Source organism: Anomaloglossus baeobatrachus, chromosome 5, assembly GCF_048569485.1.
Source record: "Anomaloglossus baeobatrachus isolate aAnoBae1 chromosome 5, aAnoBae1.hap1, whole genome shotgun sequence".
NCBI classification, from domain to species: Eukaryota; Metazoa; Chordata; class Amphibia; order Anura; family Aromobatidae; genus Anomaloglossus; species Anomaloglossus baeobatrachus.
In genome coordinates this window covers 33,749,437-33,770,277 of record NC_134357.1, presented here as the reverse complement: position 1 = coordinate 33,770,277, position 20,841 = coordinate 33,749,437, and the positions used below count along the sequence as shown (strand labels likewise).

Here is a 20,841-nt window from a genome sequence, read left to right as displayed (position 1 = left end):
GCTCTAGAGGGGGAACTTGCTCTAGAGGGGGAACTTGCTCTAGAGGGGGAACTTGCTCTAGAGGGGGAACCTGCTCTAGAGGGGGAACCTGCTCTAGAGGGGAAACCTGCTCTAGAGGGGAAACCTGCTCTAGAGGGGGAAACCTGCTCTAGAGGGGAAACCTGCTCTAGAGGGGGAACTTGCTCTAGAGGGGGGAACTTGCTCTAGAGGGGGGAACTTGCTCTAAAGGGGAAACTTGCTCTAGAGGGAAACTTGCATTTTGCATATCGCACCGTTGCAGTCTGAGATTTCTGGTTTTCCTAGACAAGGAGTGTGCGCTTGCAAGCTGTTTGATCTGCAGCTTACAAGCTGGTGATGGATCTGTCCAGCTTCAGTTCTCCTGCGCTCCTCTGAGGCTGTAGATGCAAATCTGTGTCCTATAGCGGCACTGGGGACTGCAAGGTTCAGGCCGCCTACTAAAACCGTCAATCAGAAGGAGTGCAAGCAGAAAGCCAAGAGTCAAAGGAGCGGTGCGCTCCTGAAGATAGGCTCTAGAGACAACCCCTTTAAGTTCCCTCTGGCAATGTCATTGCCATGTCTCCAGTATTTAGAAATTTAATAAAACTGATTCATTGCTTTATAATTTATTTTTCCTTTTTATCCAGGTCCTGTCTGGCAAACCCTGAGCCCAGAACCAGAGGGCGAGGTGTCCAGCTCCTTTCACAGGTCTTACTTCAGTATTATACCTCCCTGACAGAGAAAGAAGGTACGGCGAGTCCCGTTCACCTCCTCCGGGCTTCTGTCGCTTTATAGTCCTCCATCGGGCACGTTATAGATAGTCGGGATGACTCCGCTGTGTTACAGCAGATGTTCACAGTGATATAATAGCCATTATGTTCCTCTGCAAACATCCAGATGTTGTTAATGGCTCCGCTGGGCCCGCCGGTACTGATTCTGCTCCGTGTGCACTGGCACCAGAACCATGGCGCCGAGCGAGCGCAGCAAAAATAACGAGAAAAGCTGAATATGAATATAATAAGATCCAGCTCAGCCGATGTCTGTAGGATGCGGACATCTTCATTATCTGACATATGCCTGAGTCATAGAAAAGGGGAGATTGCACAACTGACACTGCGCCAAATATCAAATCCAAGAAGATCTGGCTGCAGTCCTATGCAAAACAGTAATAATGTAAAATCATTCTTAGGATGATTCATGCGAACATGTGAACTTCACAAATTAATTCAACCATTTTTTTGGTGGATTTTTTTTTTTTTTTGCTCCCGCTCTTTAAAGAGGACCAATCATCAGTATTTTCATATATAAAGTAAAGCCAGTGCTATACTGGAGCTAGGACGCTGAATGTAAGCAGAGCTTTTGTTCTGAGATTGGATATTTTATTTCAGAAATATGTGCAAGTAAAGTTCCAGTAATGCACTGCTATTTGATTGACAGGTGCAACAGGAAGGGAATATGGGGGTCGAGTCTTGCTATCTATTCCCGCCCCTGTCTGCTGCCTAGCCTACCAAGGCCGTATGGGCTGCATTTGGGGCATACCCCTATCATGTGACTGAAATGACTCATACCCAAACAGTCTGGCATTTACCAAGGCCAGGCAGCAGACAGGGGTGGGAATAGATAGCAAGAACCGACCCCCATATTCCCTTCCTGTTTCTGTTTTTTTGCTGTAAAAGCAGGATCCGCTTTTACAGCAAAAAAAGTTCATGACGCATGTTAAAAAAACGTAGTGTGAAAGCAGCCTAATTAAAGTTTCTCAACGTTTTATCCCCACATATAACGTGTGTATGTATATGTGTACATATATACAGTATGTGTATACACATGTATATGTGTATATATATAATATATATATATATATCTCTTGAAGCTGCCATTGTCCATATTGAGGTGTACAGTCCTAGTCAAGTTTCCTATATGAAGCCAGGCCTATAAGAGGCTGAATGACGCCCAGAACAGACGCACAGGTTAAATGCTGCTGTATGTGTTTGACAGTGACATATAAAAGGTTGGCAGCAGCAATCAGAGTTGGCTCCGGTCGCTGCGGTTTGAGGAAGATGCTGGATATATATCACAGACGTCACCTGCCTCGAGCTGGCTCCACTCAACCCTATCTGCTCCATCACTGAAGTATCAGTCACGGAGTGTTAAGGGGTTAAAAATCTCCTACTTTTAAGTGTATGCAGCTCCTATGCAGACTCATGTAACACCTAAATCCTGCAGTTGTTTTTTCGTGCCTCATTGACATATCCCTAGCTTGATATTTGGGTGTTTAAGGTAGGTGACATCTGTGGTGGGAACTGTAACACTAAAGTACAACTGATGACTTTTCTCTCTGCGCTTTTGAATAGTGAAAGTCCTGGTTGTGTTTTATGAAAACAGACTGAAGGATCATCACGTCATTACTCCGCACGTCCTCCAAGGACTCAAAGCGCTGGTAAGTCTGCTCCTGTGCCAGCAGAGTGTGTTATTACATAAGGGCCCCTAATAATTGGGCCTTGTTTAACAAAAATGTCTAATAGTAATACGGTCTGTGTTGCCCATGGCAACCAATCAGAGCTCGGCTTTGTTTTTTCTACAGCAGGTCCAGGAATGCAAGCTGCCCCGTGATTGGTTGCTATAGGCAACAAAGACAGTATTACTGTGAGACCATTTTGATAAATGAAGCCTTTAGGCCCCAAAAAGTCTGCACTTAAAATTTTGCTACTTTTCAAAAGTGTTTTATGCCAGTATTCTTGTGAAAACAGATGAATGAAGCGCCTTCATTTAGCCACATAGATTTCCCACCACAAACGAGCGCCGAATATCGAGATACAAGATGTCCGCCACTCGTTTACAGCTCAGTCACATAAGGACACTGATCATTCATATGATCTCCTATGGTTCAATGGTTCAGTCCCCACACTGCGGGGATGATGTCAGTAGCACATAGTATGTTTACATGGGACTGCAGCCAAGGAATTAATGGCCCCCATAAACGATTGGCCAACAGACAAGCATTTTGCTAATCGATGGTGTGTTTGCACAGCCGGGAATGAGCAGTCATATGTCTTTATAGCTGGTGAATCACTTCACACGTGTATGTACCGCCACTAATCTGTCTTTTTCCTCTGTAGAGCATGTCCGTGGTCTTCCCTCCCGGCCTGGCGGTGTCAGTGCTCAAATCCATATTCCAGGAAATCCACGTTCAGGTGAATGTCCACATGGCCATTCTCTTGTATGGTATCCTACATCAGACCGCTGCTTCACTTTTTCTCCTTTTGCCTTCCAGTCTTTACTGCAGCTCGACCGTCACACCGTCTACATGATCATCACCAATTTTATGAACAACCGGGAAGAAGGTATTAATATTAGCAATCTGCATTTTTCTCCATCTTCGTTTTTTTAGGGAAGACCTTTCTGTAATTCTGATTGCCAAGCATATATTTGTGTTCATTATTTGCTGGGATTGAGCACTTTTGGGGGGGGGGGGGGTCTGTTTGCTCTCCAGGGGCGCTCAAAATATTGCACACCTGCAAATTATATCCCCTTTCACCCCTTCATGACCGGGCGACTTTCCGTTTTTTTGTTCTTTTGCTCCCCTTCTTCCGAGAGCCGTAACATTTTTTTATTTTTCTGTCAATCTTGCCATATGAGGTCTTGTTTTTTGCGGGACGAGTTGCACTTTTAAAGGAAACCACAAGTTTTACCATATCGTGTATTGGAAAATGGCAAACAATTCCGTGAACAGGAAAATAGCAAAAAAAAAGTGTTATTGCACGATTGTTTTGGGGGTATTTTATGCACTGTCTTCACGATATGGTAAATCTGATGTGTCAGTGTGATTCCTCAGGTCAGTATGAGTTTGTAGATTCCAAATATGTATAGGTTTACTTTAATCTAAGGCTAGTTTCACACTTGTGTTGTTTTCCTTCAGTCGCAATCCGCCGTTTGGAAAGCAGCGGAATCCGTTAACAGATTCCGCTGCTTCCCATAGACTTGTATGGATGACGGATTGTGACAGAAGTACCTGCGTTGCTTCCGCTGGCCGACGCTGCATTGCTTCCGCCGGGCGGAACGAGCGCAGCATGTAACGTTTTTTTGAGCAGCGGAATCCTTAGGATTTCGCTGCGCATGCTTTCTCTGGCTCCCAGCACACATAACCAGGGTACACATTGGGTTACTAAGCAAAGCGCTTTGCTTAGAAACCCGATATTTACCCTGGCTACGTGTGCAAGGAGCCAGCGCTAAGCGGTGTACGCTGGTAACCAAGGTAAATATCGGGTAACCAAGCAAAGTGCTTTGCTTAGTTACCCGATATTTACCCTGGCTACGTGTGCAGGGAGGCCGACACTTCCCCGCTCCCTCCCGCACTCCACTCCGCATGTGTAGACACACACACACACACCTGTCCCCAAACATGACGTCCTCAGCGCCATGGCCCCGCTCAGCTCCACCCACCCCGCACTCCGCCCCCCCGCACACATTCTCAGCGGCGGAACGATCAGCTGATCACCCGGTGGCCGGCTGCTGTGAGCGATCATCTGATCACCCGGCGGCCGGCTGCTGTGAGCGATCATCTGATCACCCGGCGGCCGGCTGCTGTGAGCGATCGGCTGATCACCCGGCGGCCGGCTGCTGTGAGCGATCGGCTGATCACCCGGCGGCCGGCTGCTGTGAGCGATCGGCTGATCACCCGGCGGCCGGCTGCTGTGAGCGATCGGCTGATCACCCGGCGGCCGGCTGCTGTGAGCGATAGGCTGATCACCCGGCGGCCGGCTGCTGGGAGCGATCCGCTGATCACCCGGCGGCCGGCTGCTGGGAGCGATCCGCTGATCACCCGGCGGCCGGCTGCTGGGAGCGATCAGCTGATCACCCGGCGGCCGGCTGCTGGGAGCGATCAGCTGATCACCCGGCGGCCGGCTGCTGGGAGCGATCAGCTGATCACCCGGCGGCCGGCTGCTGGGAGCGATCAGCTGATCACCCGGCGGCCGGCTGCTGGGAGCGATCAGCTGATCACCCGGCGGCCGGCTGCTGGGAGCGATCAGCTGATCACCCGGCGGCCGGCTGCTGGGAGCGATCAGCTGATCACCCGGCGGCCGGCTGCTGGGAGCGATCAGCTGATCACCCGGCGGCCGGCTGCTGGGAGCGATCAGCTGATCACCCGGCGGCCGGCTGCTGGGAGCGATCAGCTGATCACCCGGCGGCCGGCTGCTGGGAGCGATCAGCTGATCACCTGGCGGCCGGCTGCTGGGAGCGATCAGCTGATCACCCGGCGGCCGGCTGCTGGGAACGATCAGCTGATCACCCGGCTGCTGGGAACGATCAGCTGATCGTTCACAATAGTCTGCCGCCGGTAAAACTGTAAAGAAGAAAAGAAAAAAAAAAAGCAGATTCCATTGTTTTGTACGATCCGTTGTGTCACTATATGCAACACATCTGTTGCATCTGTCACAAAACGCAATGCAACGGATGCCGTTCAACGCAAGTGTGAAACTAGGAGTTAAAAATAATTCAGAAGTTTGTCAAAAAAAACAAAACGCAGATCCAACTGCGCCTGTTAGCTGCACAGGTCTGCTGTTCAAATCAGCAGGGATCACCACCGGCTCACCCCAGCAGCCAGCGGTGATTACCTCGACATGATTTAGGACGTAGTGGTATGTCTTAGGGCATTAAGGGGTTAAGGGTATGTGCACACACTGCAGATTAAGTGCAGAAAATATATGCACCAAATAAGGCAACTTGAGGCAGAAAAATGCATGTGTTTTTTGGTGCATTTTTGTTCTGTGCGTTTTTTTTTCTTTGTCGCTCTATTGGGAGACCCAGACAATTGGGTGTATAGGCTATGCCTCCGGAGGCCGCACAAAGTATTACACTCAAAAGTGTTAAGCCCCTCCCCTTCTGCCTATACACCCCCGTGCTCCCACGGGCTCCTCAGTTTTTTGCTTTGTGCGAAGGAGGTCAGACACGCACGCACAGCTCCACAGATTGGTCAGCAGCAGCTGCTGACCATGTCGGATGGAAGGAAAGTGGGCCCATATAGGGCCCCCAGCATGCTCCCTTCTCACCCCACTTTTGTCGGCGGTGTTGTTAAGGTTGAGGTATCCATTGCGGGTACGGAGGCTGGAGCCCACATGCTGTTTTCCTTCCCCATCCCCCTCAGGGTTCTGGTGGAAGTGGGATCCTATCGGTCTTCAGGCACTGAGACCGTGCTTCATCCACATCTCCTGTGGAGCCTGCTGGATAGGAGCCGGGTATCGTTCAGGGACATGGCCCTGCTACTTGAAGGTACTCTGTGTCCCCGTGGGGACCGCGCACAGCAACACTCCAGCTTTGCTGGGTGTGCTAGTGCACCGGGGACCGCGGAACTGACCGGGTTAATATGTGCCATTACACACTCAGCGTTGCTGAGTGTGTTTATGTAAAGGGACTGCCGCATTGACCGCCGCTGCCTTGGAAATACTGCGGCGCGGCTGGGACTTGTAGTGCGCCGGGGACTTCCACGCTGGCAGCGCTTTTACGGCGGCCGCGTTTATTACTAGAGTCCCCGGCTTTTTTGCGGCCTAGTTTCCTTTCCTCCCGCCCATAGCCCTGACAGGCAGGGGAAGGGCGGGACGCTGCATAGAACGAGCAGCACTGAGGGCTGGAGCATGCTTTGCATACTCCACCCCTCTCACTGTGCACAGTGCAGGCACCAGTTCCCGCACTTTCTGGGTCACGCCCACGGCTCCCTCCTCTCCTCAGGACGCATTCCTGTCAGCTCCTCGGACGCTGCAGAGGGGGACAAAGTCTGGGAGACCCAGGCAGGGACTCTGGTGGCCTCACAACCGCTTTAAGCGGGTGGTAAGCAGCACCTGTGGTGCTAGCCCCATTGTGCAGTAGTGTAACATTATATGTTTATTTTACACTGTATAGTGCACAGTTGATTTCTGGCTATATACTCTATTGTGTTGCTCAGGGAAGATAATAGCATGGCGCCCACGAAAGGCAGGGGTGCCAAAACACAGGCTTATTATGTTGCCTGCGCCGCATGTACGACCCCGCTACCGGCAGGTTCCACTGACCCTCATTGTCTGCACTGTTCGGCCCCTGTGGCACTTGCTCAGCCAGAGCCTCTGCTAGGGGGGGCCCAGGGGGAGCCACCTGCTAACACTGTTCAGGTGACAGGGACGGAGTTTGCAAAACTCTCTGAGACTATGTCTAAGATACTAGAAGCCTTGCAGTCCAGGCCGGTATCTCAGCACAGGGACTCTGTTGATTCTTTGTTCCCGGGCCCACCTCTGCTGGACCAACAATGTCCTCCCGGGGTATCTCATACATCCCAGGCTGAGGGTTCTGACACAGACCCCAGCCCCAGACCGACTAAGCGAGCTCGCTTAGATTTTCCCTCGACATCATCATATTGTTCAGGGTCTCAGCGAGGGGAATCGCTGGTCGATGACGCGGAAGTAGCTGATCAGGATTCTGATCCTGAGGCCGCTCTCAATCTTGATACTCCGGACGGGGACGCCATAGTGAACGACCTTATTGCGTCCATCAATCGTATGTTGGATATTTCTCCCTCAGCTCCTCCGGCGGAGGAGTCAGCTTCTCAGCAGGAGAAATTCCGTTTCAGGTTTCCCAAGCGTACACCGAGTATGTTTCTGGACCACTCTGATTTCAGAGAGGCAGTCCAGAATCACCATGCTTGTCCAGATAAGCGTTTTTCTAAGCGCCTTAAGGATACACGTTACCCTTTCCCCCCTGACGTGGTCAAGGGCTGGACTCAGTGTCCCAAGGTGGATCCTCCAATCTCCAGACTGGCAGCTAGATCCATACTTGCAGTGGAAGATGGGGCTTCACTCAAAGATGCCACTGACAGGCAGATGGAGCTCTGGTTGAAATCCATCTATGAAGCAATCGGCGCTTCTTTTGCCCCAGCATTCGCAGCCGTATGGGCGCTACAAGCTATCTCAGCAGGTCAAGCGCAAATTGACGCAGCCACACGCACGTCCGCGCCACAGGTGGCGTCCATAACCACTCAGACGTCGGCATTTGCGTCTTGCGCTATGAATGCTATCCTGGACTCTGCGAGCCGTACGGCGGTTGCAGCCGCCAATTCGGTGGTACTCCGCAGGGCCTTGTGGCTACGGGAATGAAAGGCAGATTCTGTTTCCAAAAAGCGCTTAACCAGTTTGCCAATTTCGGGCGAACGATTGTTTGGCGAGCGTTTAGATGAAATCATCAAACAATCCAAGGGAAAGGATACATCCTTACCCCAGCCCAAACCGAACATACCCCAACAGAGGAAGGGGCAGTCGAGGTTTCGGTCCTTTCGGGGCGCGGGCAGGTCCCAATTCTCCTCGTCCAAAAGGCCTCAGAAAGATCAAAGGAACTCTGATGCATGGCGGTCTAAGTCACATCCCAAACAGACCACCGGAGGTGCCGCTACCAAAGCGGCTTCCTCATGACTTTCGGCATCCTCACTCCGCATCCTCGGTCGGTGGCAGGCTCTCCCGCTTTTGCGACACCTGGCTGCCACGGGTAAAAGACCGTTGGGTGAGAGACATTCTGTCTCACGGTTACAAGATAGAGTTCACCTCTCGTCCCCCGACTCGATTCTTCAGGCCATCCCCGCCTCCCGAGCGAGCCGAGGCTCTTCTGCAGGCACTGGGCATTCTGAAGGCAGAAGGAGTGGTGGTCCCTGTTCCTCTGCAGCAGCAGGGCCACGGTTTTTACTCCAACTTGTTTGTGGTCCCAAAGAAAGACGGGTCTTTTCGACCTGTCCTGGACCTGAAACTTCTCAACAAACACGTAAAGACCAGGAGGTTCCGGATGGAATCCCTCCGCTCCGTCATCGCCTCAATGTCCCAGGGAGATTTCCTTGCATCAATCGATATCAAGGATGCTTATCTCCACGTACCGATTGCTCCAGAGCACCAGCGCTTCCTGCGTTTCGCCATAGGAGACGAGCACCTTCAGTTCGTGGCATTGCCGTTCGGCCTGGCAACAGCCCCACGGGTTTTCACCAAGGTTATGGCTACTGTAGTAGCGGTCCTCCACTCTCAGGGTCACTCGGTGATCCCGTACTTGGACGATCTGTTGATCAAGGCACCCTCTCTAGAGGCATGCCAACACAGCCTCGACGCTACCCTGGAGACTCTCCAGAGTTTCGGGTGGATCATCAATTTTCCAAAGTCAAATCTGACACCGGCCCAATCGCTGACATACCTTGGCATGGAGTTTCATACCCTCTCAGCGATAGTGAAGCTTCCGCTGATCAAGCAGCGGTCACTACAGACAGGGGTACAATCTCTCCTTCAAGGTCGGTCACACACCTTGAGACGCCTCATGCACTTCCTGGGGAAGATGGTGGCAGCAATGGAGGCAGTTCCTTTCGCGCAGTTTCACCTGCGTCCTCTTCAATGGGACATCCTACGCAAATGGGACAGGAAGCCGACGTCCCTCGACAGGAACGTCTCCCTCTCGCAGGCGACCAAAGCTTCCCTTCGGTGGTGGCTTCTTCCCACTTCATTATCGAAAGGGAAATCCTTCCTACCCCCATCCTGGGAGGTGGTCACGACGGACGCGAGTCTGTCAGGGTGGGGAGCGGTTTTTCTCCACCACAGGGCTCAGGGTACGTGGACCCAGCAAGAGTCCTCGCTTCAGATCAATGTTCTGGAAATACGAGCAGTGTATCTTGCCCTGAAAGCGTTCCAGCAGTGGCTGGAAGGCAAGCAGATCAGAATTCAGTCAGACAATTCCACAGCGGTGGCATACATCAACCACCAAGGCGGCACACGCAGTCGGCAAGCCTTCCAGGAAGTCCGGCGGATTCTACTGTGGGTGGAAGCCACGGCCTCCACCATCTCCGCAGTTCACATTCCAGGCGTGGAAAACTGGGAAGCAGATTATCTCAGTCGCCAGGGAATGGACGCAGGGGAATGGTCCCTTCACCCGGACGTGTTTCAGGAGATCTGTCGCCGCTGGGGGGTGCCGGACGTCGATCTCATGGCGTCCCGACACAACAACAAGGTACCAGCGTTCATGGCACGGTCTCAAGATCCCAGAGCTCTGGCGGCAGACGCCTTAGTTCAGGATTGGTCGCAGTTTCAACTCCCTTATGTGTTTCCTCCGCTGGCACTGTTGCCCAGAGTGTTACGCAAGATCAGGGCCGACTGCCGCCGCGTCATCCTCGTCGCTCCAGACTGGCCGAGGCGGTCGTGGTACCCGGATCTGTGGCATCTCACGGTCGGCCAACCGTGGGCACTACCAGACCGACCAGACTTGCTATCTCAAGGGCCGTTTTTCCATCTGAATTCTGCGGCCCTCAACCTGACTGTGTGGCCATTGAGTCCTGGATCCTAGCGTCTTCAGGGTTATCTCAAGACGTCATTGCCACTATGAGACAAGCTAGGAAACCAACGTCCGCCAAGATCTACCACAGGACATGGAAAATTTTCCTGTCGTGGTGCTCTGCTCAGGGTATTTCTCCCTGGCCTTTTGCTTTGCCCACTTTTCTGTCCTTCCTTCAATCTGGACTGGAAAAGGGTTTGTCGCTCAGCTCCCTTAAGGGACAAGTCTCGGCGCTCTCTGTGTTTTTCCAGAAGCGCCTAGCCAGACTTCCTCAGGTACGCACGTTCCTGCAGGGGGTTTGTCACATCGTCCCTCCTTACAAGCGGCCGTTAGAACCCTGGGATCTGAACAGGGTACTGACGGTTCTTCAGAAACCACCATTCGAGCCAATGAGGGATATTCCTCTTTCACGCCTTTCGCAGAAAGTGGTTTTTCTAGTAGCAGTCACTTCACTTCGGAGAGTGTCTGAGCTAGCAGCGCTGTCATGCAAAGCCCCTTTCCTGGTGTTTCACCAGGACAAGGTGGTTCTGCGTCCGGTTCCGGAATTTCTCCCTAAGGTGGTATCCCCCTTTCATCTCAATCAGGATATCTCCTTACCTTCTTTTTGTCCTCATCCAGTTCACCAATGTGAAAAGGATTTGCACTTGTTAGATCTAGTGAGAGCACTCAGACTCTACATTTCTCGTACGGCGCCCTTGCGCCGCTCGGATGCACTCTTTGTCCTTGTCGCTGGCCAGCGTAAAGGGTCACAGGCTTCCAAATCAACCCTGGCTCGGTGGATCAAGGAACCAATTATCGAAGCTTACCGTTCGGCTGGGCTTCCGGTTCCCTCAGGGCTGAAGGCCCACTCTACCAGAGCCGTGGGCGCGTCCTGGGCTTTGAGGCACCAGGCTACGGCTCAGCAGGTGTGCCAGGCGGCTACCTGGTCGAGCCTGCACACTTTCACAAAGCACTATCAGGTGCATACCTATGCTTCGGCGGATACCAGCCTAGGTAGACGAGTCCTTCAGGCGGCGGTTGCCCACCTGTAGGAAGAGGCCGTTTTACGGTTTTTTTTACGAGGTATTATTTTACCCACCCAGGGACTGCTTTTGGACGTCCCAATTGTCTGGGTCTCCCAATAGAGCGACAAAGAAGAAGGGAATTTTGTTTACTTACCGTAAATTCCTTTTCTTCTAGCTCTAATTGGGAGACCCAGCACCCGCCCCTGTTTTTTGTGTACACATGTTGTTCATGTTGAATGGTTTCAGTTCTCCGATATTCCTTCGGATTGAAGTTACTTTAAACCAGTTTATAATTCTTTTTCCTCCTTCTTGCTTTTGCACCAAACTGAGGAGCCCGTGGGAGCACGGGGGTGTATAGGCAGAAGGGGAGGGGCTTAACACTTTTGAGTGTAATACTTTGTGCGGCCTCCGGAGGCATAGCCTATACACCCAATTGTCTGGGTCTCCCAATTAGAGCTAGAAGAAAAGGAATTTACGGTAAGTAAACAAAATTCCCTTCTTTTTGTAAAATGTTTGACTGGAAGGGCTGAAAGATGCAAGAAAAAAAACACCAACAATTCACACGCTGCTTCTTTTTTCTGCACCCAAAACTGCAAGGAAAAAAGAAGCCATGTGCGCACAGCACTTCCGAATTCTCATAGACTTGCTGGCATAAGGCTAGACGTGCGGAATTGGGCAAGAATTTGCACAATAAACTGCACCAAATCTGCAACAACAAAAAACTCAGCGTGCGCACACCACCTAAATGGGTTGATATTGAAGGACCAGAATAGGTAATCAATATCAGATTAATGGTGGTCAACACCCGGCATCCTCCACTGATCGGCTGTTAGCTAGTGCCATGGCCACTGAAGGTGGGACATTTCAGCACCACAGTGACCACTTTCGGGTAATGCCGCTCAGCTCTTATTTCAGTAAATGGAGACTGAGCTTTAGTATCCAAGAACCTCCTCTGCGCAGTGTATGGCGCTGTACGTTATGATCAACTGGCCACTGCCAGAGCTGCAAGCAGCCGATATGTTGTCGTTCTAGTTGTAAGATGCCCACCAAACTGATATTGAAGACCTGTCTGTTGGATAGATAATCACTCTCTTCATACTGAACAACCCCTTTTAGGTCGCTTTAGGCTGCTTTCACACATCCGGTTTGAGCCGTGCGGCTCAATCCGGCTGTGAAGCCTATGCAACGGATGCGGTGAAAACACTGCATCCTTTTGCATAAGTTTTTTACATGCGGCCGGTCCGGTTTTTGCCGCTTGCGGCATGCTACTGAGCATGCGCAATGGCAAAAACCACATGCGGCGTCCGGATGCGGTTTTCGCCGCATCGCGCCGCATCCAGCATCCATAGGGATGCATTGGAAAAAGCGCCGCATCGGCCAAATGCGGCGCGATGCGTTTTTTTCTGCCGGAGCAAAAAACGTGCCAGGGAACGTTCCATCCGGCCGCCGCATCGGCTAAATCTGCCGCATGCGGCAAAAATCGGACGGAACGCGAGCCCATGCGGCACAATACGGCACTAATGTAAGTCTATGCAGGAAAAACGCAACCGGCAGCAAAAAAAAAACGGTTGCGGTTTTCCTGCAAAGTGCCGGATTGTGCCGCACAGCAAAAACCGGATGTGTGAAAGCAGCCTTAGACAAGAGATTGTAACCAGCCATCAAATATCTTGATTTTAGGAGTGTACGTTCAACTAAATAGCTGCACAAACCTCCGACACAACCTCAAAAACAGAAACCTTCCTAACAGTGCAAATTTCGACCTCTTTAAAGCGCTCACCCTATACTCATTAGATAGCTGAATCCAGCTGACAGCTCTCTATTTTATACACCGGAAGGTTTTTGCTCTGCATGTGTCCTCTGGCGGTGGCTTATGTAACGGAGGAAAAAAGGAATAGATGTCTGGAAATTTGACATGCCGGATCCTTCTCTTCCGCAATGGCATCTGAGAGTTGAGGCCCCCCCCAACACACATTAGGCTGAGGTTATTCTAATGTAAATGGGGCCTCAATTTGTGGCAGATTATTGTTTACAACTGGCTGTGGGACATAATTCTGACGTCTTAAGACATAAGACAAAATAAATAAGACACTAAATGCTCGTAATTACAGATGTCAGGATAAATCATTTACTTGTCTCTCTACAGAACTCAAGAGTCTTGGAGCTGATTTCACATCTGGGTTCATTCAGGTCATGGATGGAGAAAAGGATCCGAGGAATCTCCTGGTGGCTTTCCAGATCGTGCAGAGCATCATTACAAAAAACTACAGCCTCGGTAAGGTAACCTCTAGTATGGATTAGTGACATGAACATGTGCTGTGCTACTTTTAAGTCAATCCCCTTGATTTATGGAAACACCCCCACTCCCATTCCCTACCCTTCCATTTGTGAACCGATTGTAGGAGAAAAATCGTCATACAATAGATGGTGGGGCTGACTCCTCCAGATTGAGAGACACATTTTTGCAGCGGTTTGTCACAAATAACCTCCGCTCGTTACACTCATATGCCATAAAAGCCTGTGGTATAGGAACAGGGGGCAGTTTCATAATAATAAAAAACAAATTCTAGTGCCACAAAATGGAGTTCTCCTTTAAATGATTTCTCCTTTTATTTTTTGAAATTGCTTATGAATAGAAAAGAGTGGACTTGCAGAAAACCGGGACCAGCGGGTCCCTTCTAAAAAAATTTTAAAAATCCGGTTCTGGTCCTGAATCCGGTACCCATATAAGTCTATGGAACCCAGAATCCCGCGATTTTAAATATGTTGGTGGAAGGGATTAGGGGGATAGGAGCTCAAGCGGTGTACTCACCGAAGCTCCGTGTCATGGTGGGCCGCTGCTTCCAAGTCGTGTATTCACTTCCGGAGCTGTGTGCGCTAGATCATGCACATATAAAAAAAGGAACAAAACCGCTCACCACTGCAGAGACAAGCCTGAATATATCCTCCTGTTAATCTCCCTTGGTCCGGCACAGATTATGGCAGCAAGCCGAGAAGGTTATAGAACAAAGCAGTGGAAAGGATCCAGCTGGACTCCAAAGGGATAAATAAAAATGCTTCTTTATTTGTATCAACTCGATTAAAAATATATATCCATTTCTTTATTGTTCCTTTGGGAGACCCAGACCATGTGTGTTTTAGCTTCTGCCTCCGGAGGACACACAAAGTACTACACTTAAAAGTGTAGCTCCTCCCTCTGAGCTTATACACCCCCTGATGAGCAGACTCAGCCAGTTTATTGCTTTGTGTCAGGAGGCATACATCCACACATGCATTCTCATCTGATTTCTTTGATTTTTGGAAAGAGTTTGAAGAACAGCGGGTCCATGTCTGGACTCCCGGCATGTCCCTTCTCACCCCACTGTGTCGGCGGTGTTGTTAAGGTTGATTTCCAAGGCTGGAGCCTTACATGCCGCGCTCCTTCACCATCCCTCATGGGCTCTGGCTTGAAGTGGGAGCCAGCACGGTCTCCATGCCTAGCAGGAGACCGGTCTCCATCCGCAGCCCTTCAGGACCCTGCTGGACCGGAGCACTCATCCCCAGGGACCTGGCCCTGCGTCTCGGCAGCTAAGTACCTGAGACGTTTATGTTGGGGGTCCCTGTGCTTTATTGTTTGGGAAGAGTGTGTTTGCTGTGTTTTTTGACATTTCCGGCGGGTTCTCTAGCTGTCGCACAAGAACCGTGCCGATGGTGCCTGCTCGTCGGCTTCGCCGCTCAAATTTAGGCCCCGGCTTCGCCGGAGGCCTAGTTTCTGTTTCACTGCCCTCGCATGTCACTCATGCAGAGGGACAGGCTCGGCTCCGCCCGGCGGCCGTTCTGCACAGGGGAGGGACACTCCCCACTGCTGTGCGTGTCTCCTCCCCTGTAGGTTTCTATGGCCCCCCAGATCCCGCTCTCAGAGCAAAGTCCCACCCCCTCTCCGCTCCGGCGGCCATTTTCTCACAGATTCACTCAGACGCTGGTCTGCGCTCTGCATCCCTGCTGGGTGCTGTGTTTGGAGGTCCGGGCTTTGGGATCTGGAGGGCACACAACACCGCTTCAGCGGTCTGGTAAGCCACAACCTCTGGTTGTGGACCTCTGTTATACTCTCTGGGGTTCATTCTCTTGCAGAGCCCCCACTCCAGCAGCATGTCTCACACGAGGAGCAAGGCTCCAAAGCTTTATTCAGTATGCACTGCATGTAAGCTCCTGCTGCCTGAACCGAGTATCTTCCCACATTGTGATGCCTGCTCTAACCTGGCGGTGCCTCAGCCTGGAGTCTCACCCCCAGTGGTCTCTCAGGCTGCTCCTGTGGCTGAACCCCCGGCTTGGGTAGAATCCTTTTCTAGGTCTATCTCCCAGTCTTTTGCTGAGTCCATGGGACTTCTGTCCAGGACTTTGCTGAACATGCATCAGCCCCCTTCACAGGGTGCCTCTACTGCTAGGGGTCTCTCAGGACCGGAGCTTACAGAGGATTCATCATCTGGTCCCAGACCCCATCCTCCTGAGAAGAGACGCAGGGTTCCCTCTCCTTCCTCGTCCCGCGGCTCTGATTCAGGAGCTGACTCGCAGGATGAGGAGGATGCTTTTACGGGGGGCTCGGAGGTTAACTCCATGTACCCCATTGATCTGTCCGAAAGTGACTCAGATGTTAGTGATTTGATTGCTTCCATTAATTCTGTACTGGATCTCAATCCGCCAGTATCAGAGGAGCAACCCTCTCTGGCAGAAAAGCACCAGTTTACCTCGCCTAAGAGAGCAAAGAGTGTGTTCTTTAACCACTCCAGTTTTCAGGCCGCTGTGACCAAGCCCAGGGCCTGTCCTGACAAACGCTTCCCTAAGCGTGGTTCTGATGACCGCTTTCCCTTTCCACCTGAGGTGGTCAAGGAGTGGGCTCATTCCCCAAAGGTAGACCCCCCGGTGTCTAGACTCTCAGCCCGGACCATTGTGTCGGTGGCTGAGGGCACCTCCCTTAAGGATTCCACTGACCGCCAGATTGACCTTCTGGCCAAATCCGTATATGAAGCGGCGGGGGCCTCGTTCTCCCCGACTTTTGCAGCAGTGTGGGCTCTCAAAGCCATCTCTGCTTCTCTAGAGGGGATGCATTCCCTCGCCAGGGAATCTATGCCCGAAATGGTTGCCTTAAATTCCCAAGCTTCAGCTTTTTCATCCTATGCCATGTCTGCCATGCTGGAGGCTTCTCACCGCACTGTGGTGGCTTCGGCTAATTCCCTCGCTATCCGCAGGATCTTGTGGCTTCGAGAGTGGAAGGCAGATGCTTCTTCAAAGAAGTACCTTGCTGGGCTCCCTTTTGCTGGGTCCCGGCTGTTCGGTGAACAGCTGGATGAAATTATTAAGGAAGCTACTGGCGGGAAGAGTACTTCCATGCCACAAACCAAAACCAGGAAACCTGTCCAGGGTAGGAACCAGTCGAGGTTTCGTTCCTTTCGTTCCTCCAACTGGTCGTCCTCTAAGCCCTCGGCCTCGTCCACTAACTCAGCCAAGGACCAGAAATCCAACTGGCGCCCAAAAGCGCGTCCACAGAAGACCGCAGGAGGTGCTGCCGCTAAGGCAGCCTCCTCGTGACTATCTGTCAGCGCCAGCAACGTCCTTAGTCGGTGGCAGGCTCTCCCACTTTGTCGACGCGTGGTTTCAACACGTCTCCGACCAGTGGGTGCGGGATATCATCTCCCACGGCTACAGGATAGAATTCTCTTCCAGCCCGCCAAACAGATTTTTTCTCTCAACTCCCCCCTGCTCCAAGGCCGCCACCTTCTCACAGGCCGTGGCATCCTTGCAGGCCAACGGAGTAATTGTACCGGTTCCCGCCCGGGAACGGTTCAGAGGTTTCTACTCAAATCTCTTCCTAGTCCCCAAAAAGGACGGTTCCTTCCGGCCCATCCTGGATCCTCAAGCTTCTCAACAAGCATGTTCAGGTGCGGCACTTTCGCATGGAGTCTCTGCGATCAGTCATTGCTTCAATGACCCAAGGGGATTTCCTGGCATCCATCGACATCAGAGATGCCTATCTTCATGTGCCAATTGCAGTTTCACACCAGCGTTGGCTACGTTTTGCAATCGGAGAAGATCATTTCCAATTGGTGGCTCTCCCCTTCGGGTTGGCCACAGCTCCTCGGGTATTCACCAAGGTCATGGCAGCAGTGATTGCGGTCCTGCACCTACAGGGGTTGGCAGTGATTCCTTACCTGGACGACCTTCTAGTCAAGGCTTCATCCAGCGCAGACTGTCAGCGGAGTGTCTCGCTCACTCTCGCCACTCTAGCCCAATTCGGGTGGCTTGTCAATCTTCCCAAATCCACTCTGACTCCGACCCAGAGTCTCACGTACCTAGGGATGCAGTTCGAGACTCTGCCGGCACTTGTGAAGTTACCCTTAGTCAAACAGCAGTCCCTCCAACTGGCGGTGCGCTCTCTGCTGAGGCCCCGCCGTTATTCCCTCAGGCGCCTGATGCAGGTGCTGGGTCAAATGGTGGCGTCAATGGAGGCTGTTCCCTTTGCCCAGTTCCATCTGCGTCCCCTGCAGCTGGACATTCTCCGCTGTTGGGACAAGCGGCTTTCCTCCTTGCACAGGTTAGTGGCTCTGTCGCCACAGACCAGGAGCTCTCTTCAGTGGTGGCTTCGGCCCCTCTCTCTGTCCCAGGGGCGCTCCTTCCTGGCCCCGTCCTGGGTGATCCTCACCACGGATGCCAGTCTATCCGGCTGGGGAGTGGTATGTCTCCACCACAGAGCGCAGGGCACTTGGACTCCGTCCGAGTCAGCCCTTTCGATCAATGTGCTGGAAACCAGAGCCGTGCTTCTGGGTCTCCTAGCTTTTCACCACCTGTTGGCGGGCAGGCACATCGGAGTCCAGTCAGACAACGCGACAGCGGTTGCCTACATCAATCACCAAGGCGGGACACGCAGCCGCCTGGCAATGATGGAGGTACAACGCATCCTTCAATGGGCGGAGGACTCCAAGTCCACCATATCCGCAGTCCACATCCCAGGCGTGGAAAACTGGGAGGCAGATTATCTCAGCCGTCAAACCGTGGACAGTGGCGAGTGGTCCCTGCATCCGGCAGTGTTTCAGTCAATCTGCCGCAAATGGGGCACTCCGGACGTGGACCTAATGGCATCCCGTCACAACAACAAGGTTCCTGTTTACGTGGCTCGCTCCCACGATCCTCAGGAATTCGCCGCGGACGCTCTGGTCCAAGACTGGTCCCAGTTTCGTCTGTCCTACGTGTTTCCCCCTCTAGCTCTCTTGCCCAGAGTCCTGTGCAAGATTAGAATGGAGGGCCGTCGAGTCATCCTCATTGCTCCGGACTGGCCCAGGCGAGCTTGGTACCCAGACCTGCTCCATCTGTCCGTAGAGGTGCCGTGACATCTCCCGGACCGTCCAGACCTTCTCTCACAAGGTCCGTTTTTCCGCCTGAATTCTGCGGCTCTCAAATTGACGGCGTGGCTCTTGAGTCCTGGATCTTGACGGTTTCTGGTATTCCTCCGGAAGTCATCTCCACTATGACTCGGGCCCGTAAGTCTTCCTCCGCCAAGATCTATCACAGGACTTCATGCAGGGCGCGTCTCACATCATTCCGCCTTACCGGCGGCCCTTGGATCCCTGGGACCTTAATTTGGTTCTCACGGTTTTGCAGAAACCCCCCTTTGAGCCTTTTAGGGAGGTTTCTTTGTTTCGTCTTTCACAGAAAGTGGCCTTTCTGGTGGCCATAACTTCCCTCAGGAGAGTCTCCGATTTGGCTGCGCTCTCTTCGGAGTCACCTTTTTTGGTTTTTCATCAAGACAAGGTGGTTCTCCGTCCGACTCCGGACTTTCTTCCTAAGGTGGTCTCTCCTTTCCACCTTAACCAGGACATTACCCTACCTTCCTTTTGTCCGGCTCCTGTTCATCGCTTTGAAAAAGCGCTGCATACTCTGGATCTGGTGCATGCTCTCCGGATCTATCTGTCTCGCACCGCTGCTCTTAGGCGGTGCACTTCTCTTTTTGTGCTAACCACAGGTCGGCGCAAGGGCCTCTCTGCTTCTAAGCCGACCTTAGCCCGTTGGATTAGGTCGACCATTTCGGACGCCTACCAGTGTTCTCAGGTGCCTCCCCCGCCGGGGATCAAGGCACACTCGACCAGAGCTGTCGGTGCCTCTTGGGCTTTCAGGCACCAGGCTACGGCTCAACAAGTCTGTCAGGCTGCCACTTGGACTAGCCTGCATACCTTTTCAAAGCACTACCAAGTGCATGCTCATGCTTCGGCAGATGCGAGCTTGGGCAGACGCATCCTTCAGGCGGCTGTCGCCCATTTGTGAAGTTAGGCTCCGCCTACTTCTTAGTTTTTCTGTTTATTTCCCACCCATGGACTGCTTTGAGAAGTCCCATGGTCTGGGTCTCCCAAAGGAACGATAAAGAAAAAGAGAATTTTGTTTACTTACCGTAAATTCTTTTTCTTATAGTTCCGTATTGGGAGACCCAGCTCCCTCCCTATTGCCTGTTGGCAGTTTCTTGTTCCGCGTGTTATCACCGGCTGTTGTCGTGGACAGAGTCTCCGGTTGTTCCGGTTCTTGCTCTGTTTTACTTGTGGGTGGCTATTCTCCTTCAGCTTTTGCACTAAACTGGCTGAGTTTGCTCATCAGGGGGTGTATAAGCTCAGAGGGAGGAGCTACACTTTTAAGTGTAGTACTTTGTGTGTCCTCCGGAGGCAGAAGCTAAACACCCATGGTCTGGGTCTCCCAATACGGAACTATAAGAAAAAGAATTTACGGTAAGTAAAAATTCTCTTTTTTTCAAGTAAAGACACCGGCTTGTTCACACTGATGAATGGCAGATGTATACCACTACGCGTTTCGGCGGGACGCCTTCCTCAGGTCCTAGTCAGTACAAGACTATTTATAAATGTGTTTCCTAAGCAGCGGACCAACCCACATGTTCTCAATAAATTAATTAAATAGGGGAGTATACGCTGCTCAGGTAAAATCACATGTTCACAAGAGAAAAGTACAAAAATAGACCATGAAGTATTTATCTAACCATAAATTACATGAGTATCCATCCAGATAAAGCAAAGAAAAAATATATATCAATTGACATTTAGGTACAAAAATCTTTTATATAAATAAATATACATTTCCTTTTTTCTTTCTTTTTTTTCTTAAATGGACATGAAAATCAATAAATGCAATAAAACCCCCACTATATAAATTTATAGATAAAGGTAGATGCTAGAATGTATGGGTTCCTTCCAGGTGTGACGTAATTTGTCACGTGATGGAGGGGGGCTTTGTTCGAAATGCAGCCTGATTTAGAATAAACATTCTTTTTTTAAGTCCTCGTGGGCATGGAGTTGTTTATAATACAAGCGGGGGTCTGGGGTGGCTCAGGGTGAACTGCGCCCACGATGATTTCTCCTCCTTTGCTCATCATGATTCTGATCCGCAGACAGCGCCTTTCATTGATTGCAGGTAGATGCTGTCACACAAGCTGGGGTCACGTCTGACTGTAACCAATCACAGACACCATGACGGCCGGTGGGCGGGGTAAAACAGTGCA

At 51.5% G+C, this 20,841-nt stretch overlaps 1 protein-coding gene across 2 annotated transcripts in view; it reads left to right on the top strand.

Moving 5' to 3' along the window:
• MMS19 (MMS19 cytosolic iron-sulfur assembly component) overlaps nt 1–20,841 on the top strand; it is a 209,237-nt gene that overhangs the window by 23,836 nt on the left and 164,560 nt on the right. For both annotated transcript variants that reach the window (XM_075348390.1, XM_075348389.1), the window contains exons 3-7: nt 645–745; nt 2,349–2,434; nt 3,114–3,188; nt 3,269–3,338; nt 13,459–13,587. In XM_075348390.1, coding sequence (XP_075204505.1) covers nt 645–745; nt 2,349–2,434; nt 3,114–3,188; nt 3,269–3,338; nt 13,459–13,587 — 461 coding nt within the window. The remainder of the gene's footprint in view (nt 1–644; nt 746–2,348; nt 2,435–3,113; nt 3,189–3,268; nt 3,339–13,458; nt 13,588–20,841) is intronic.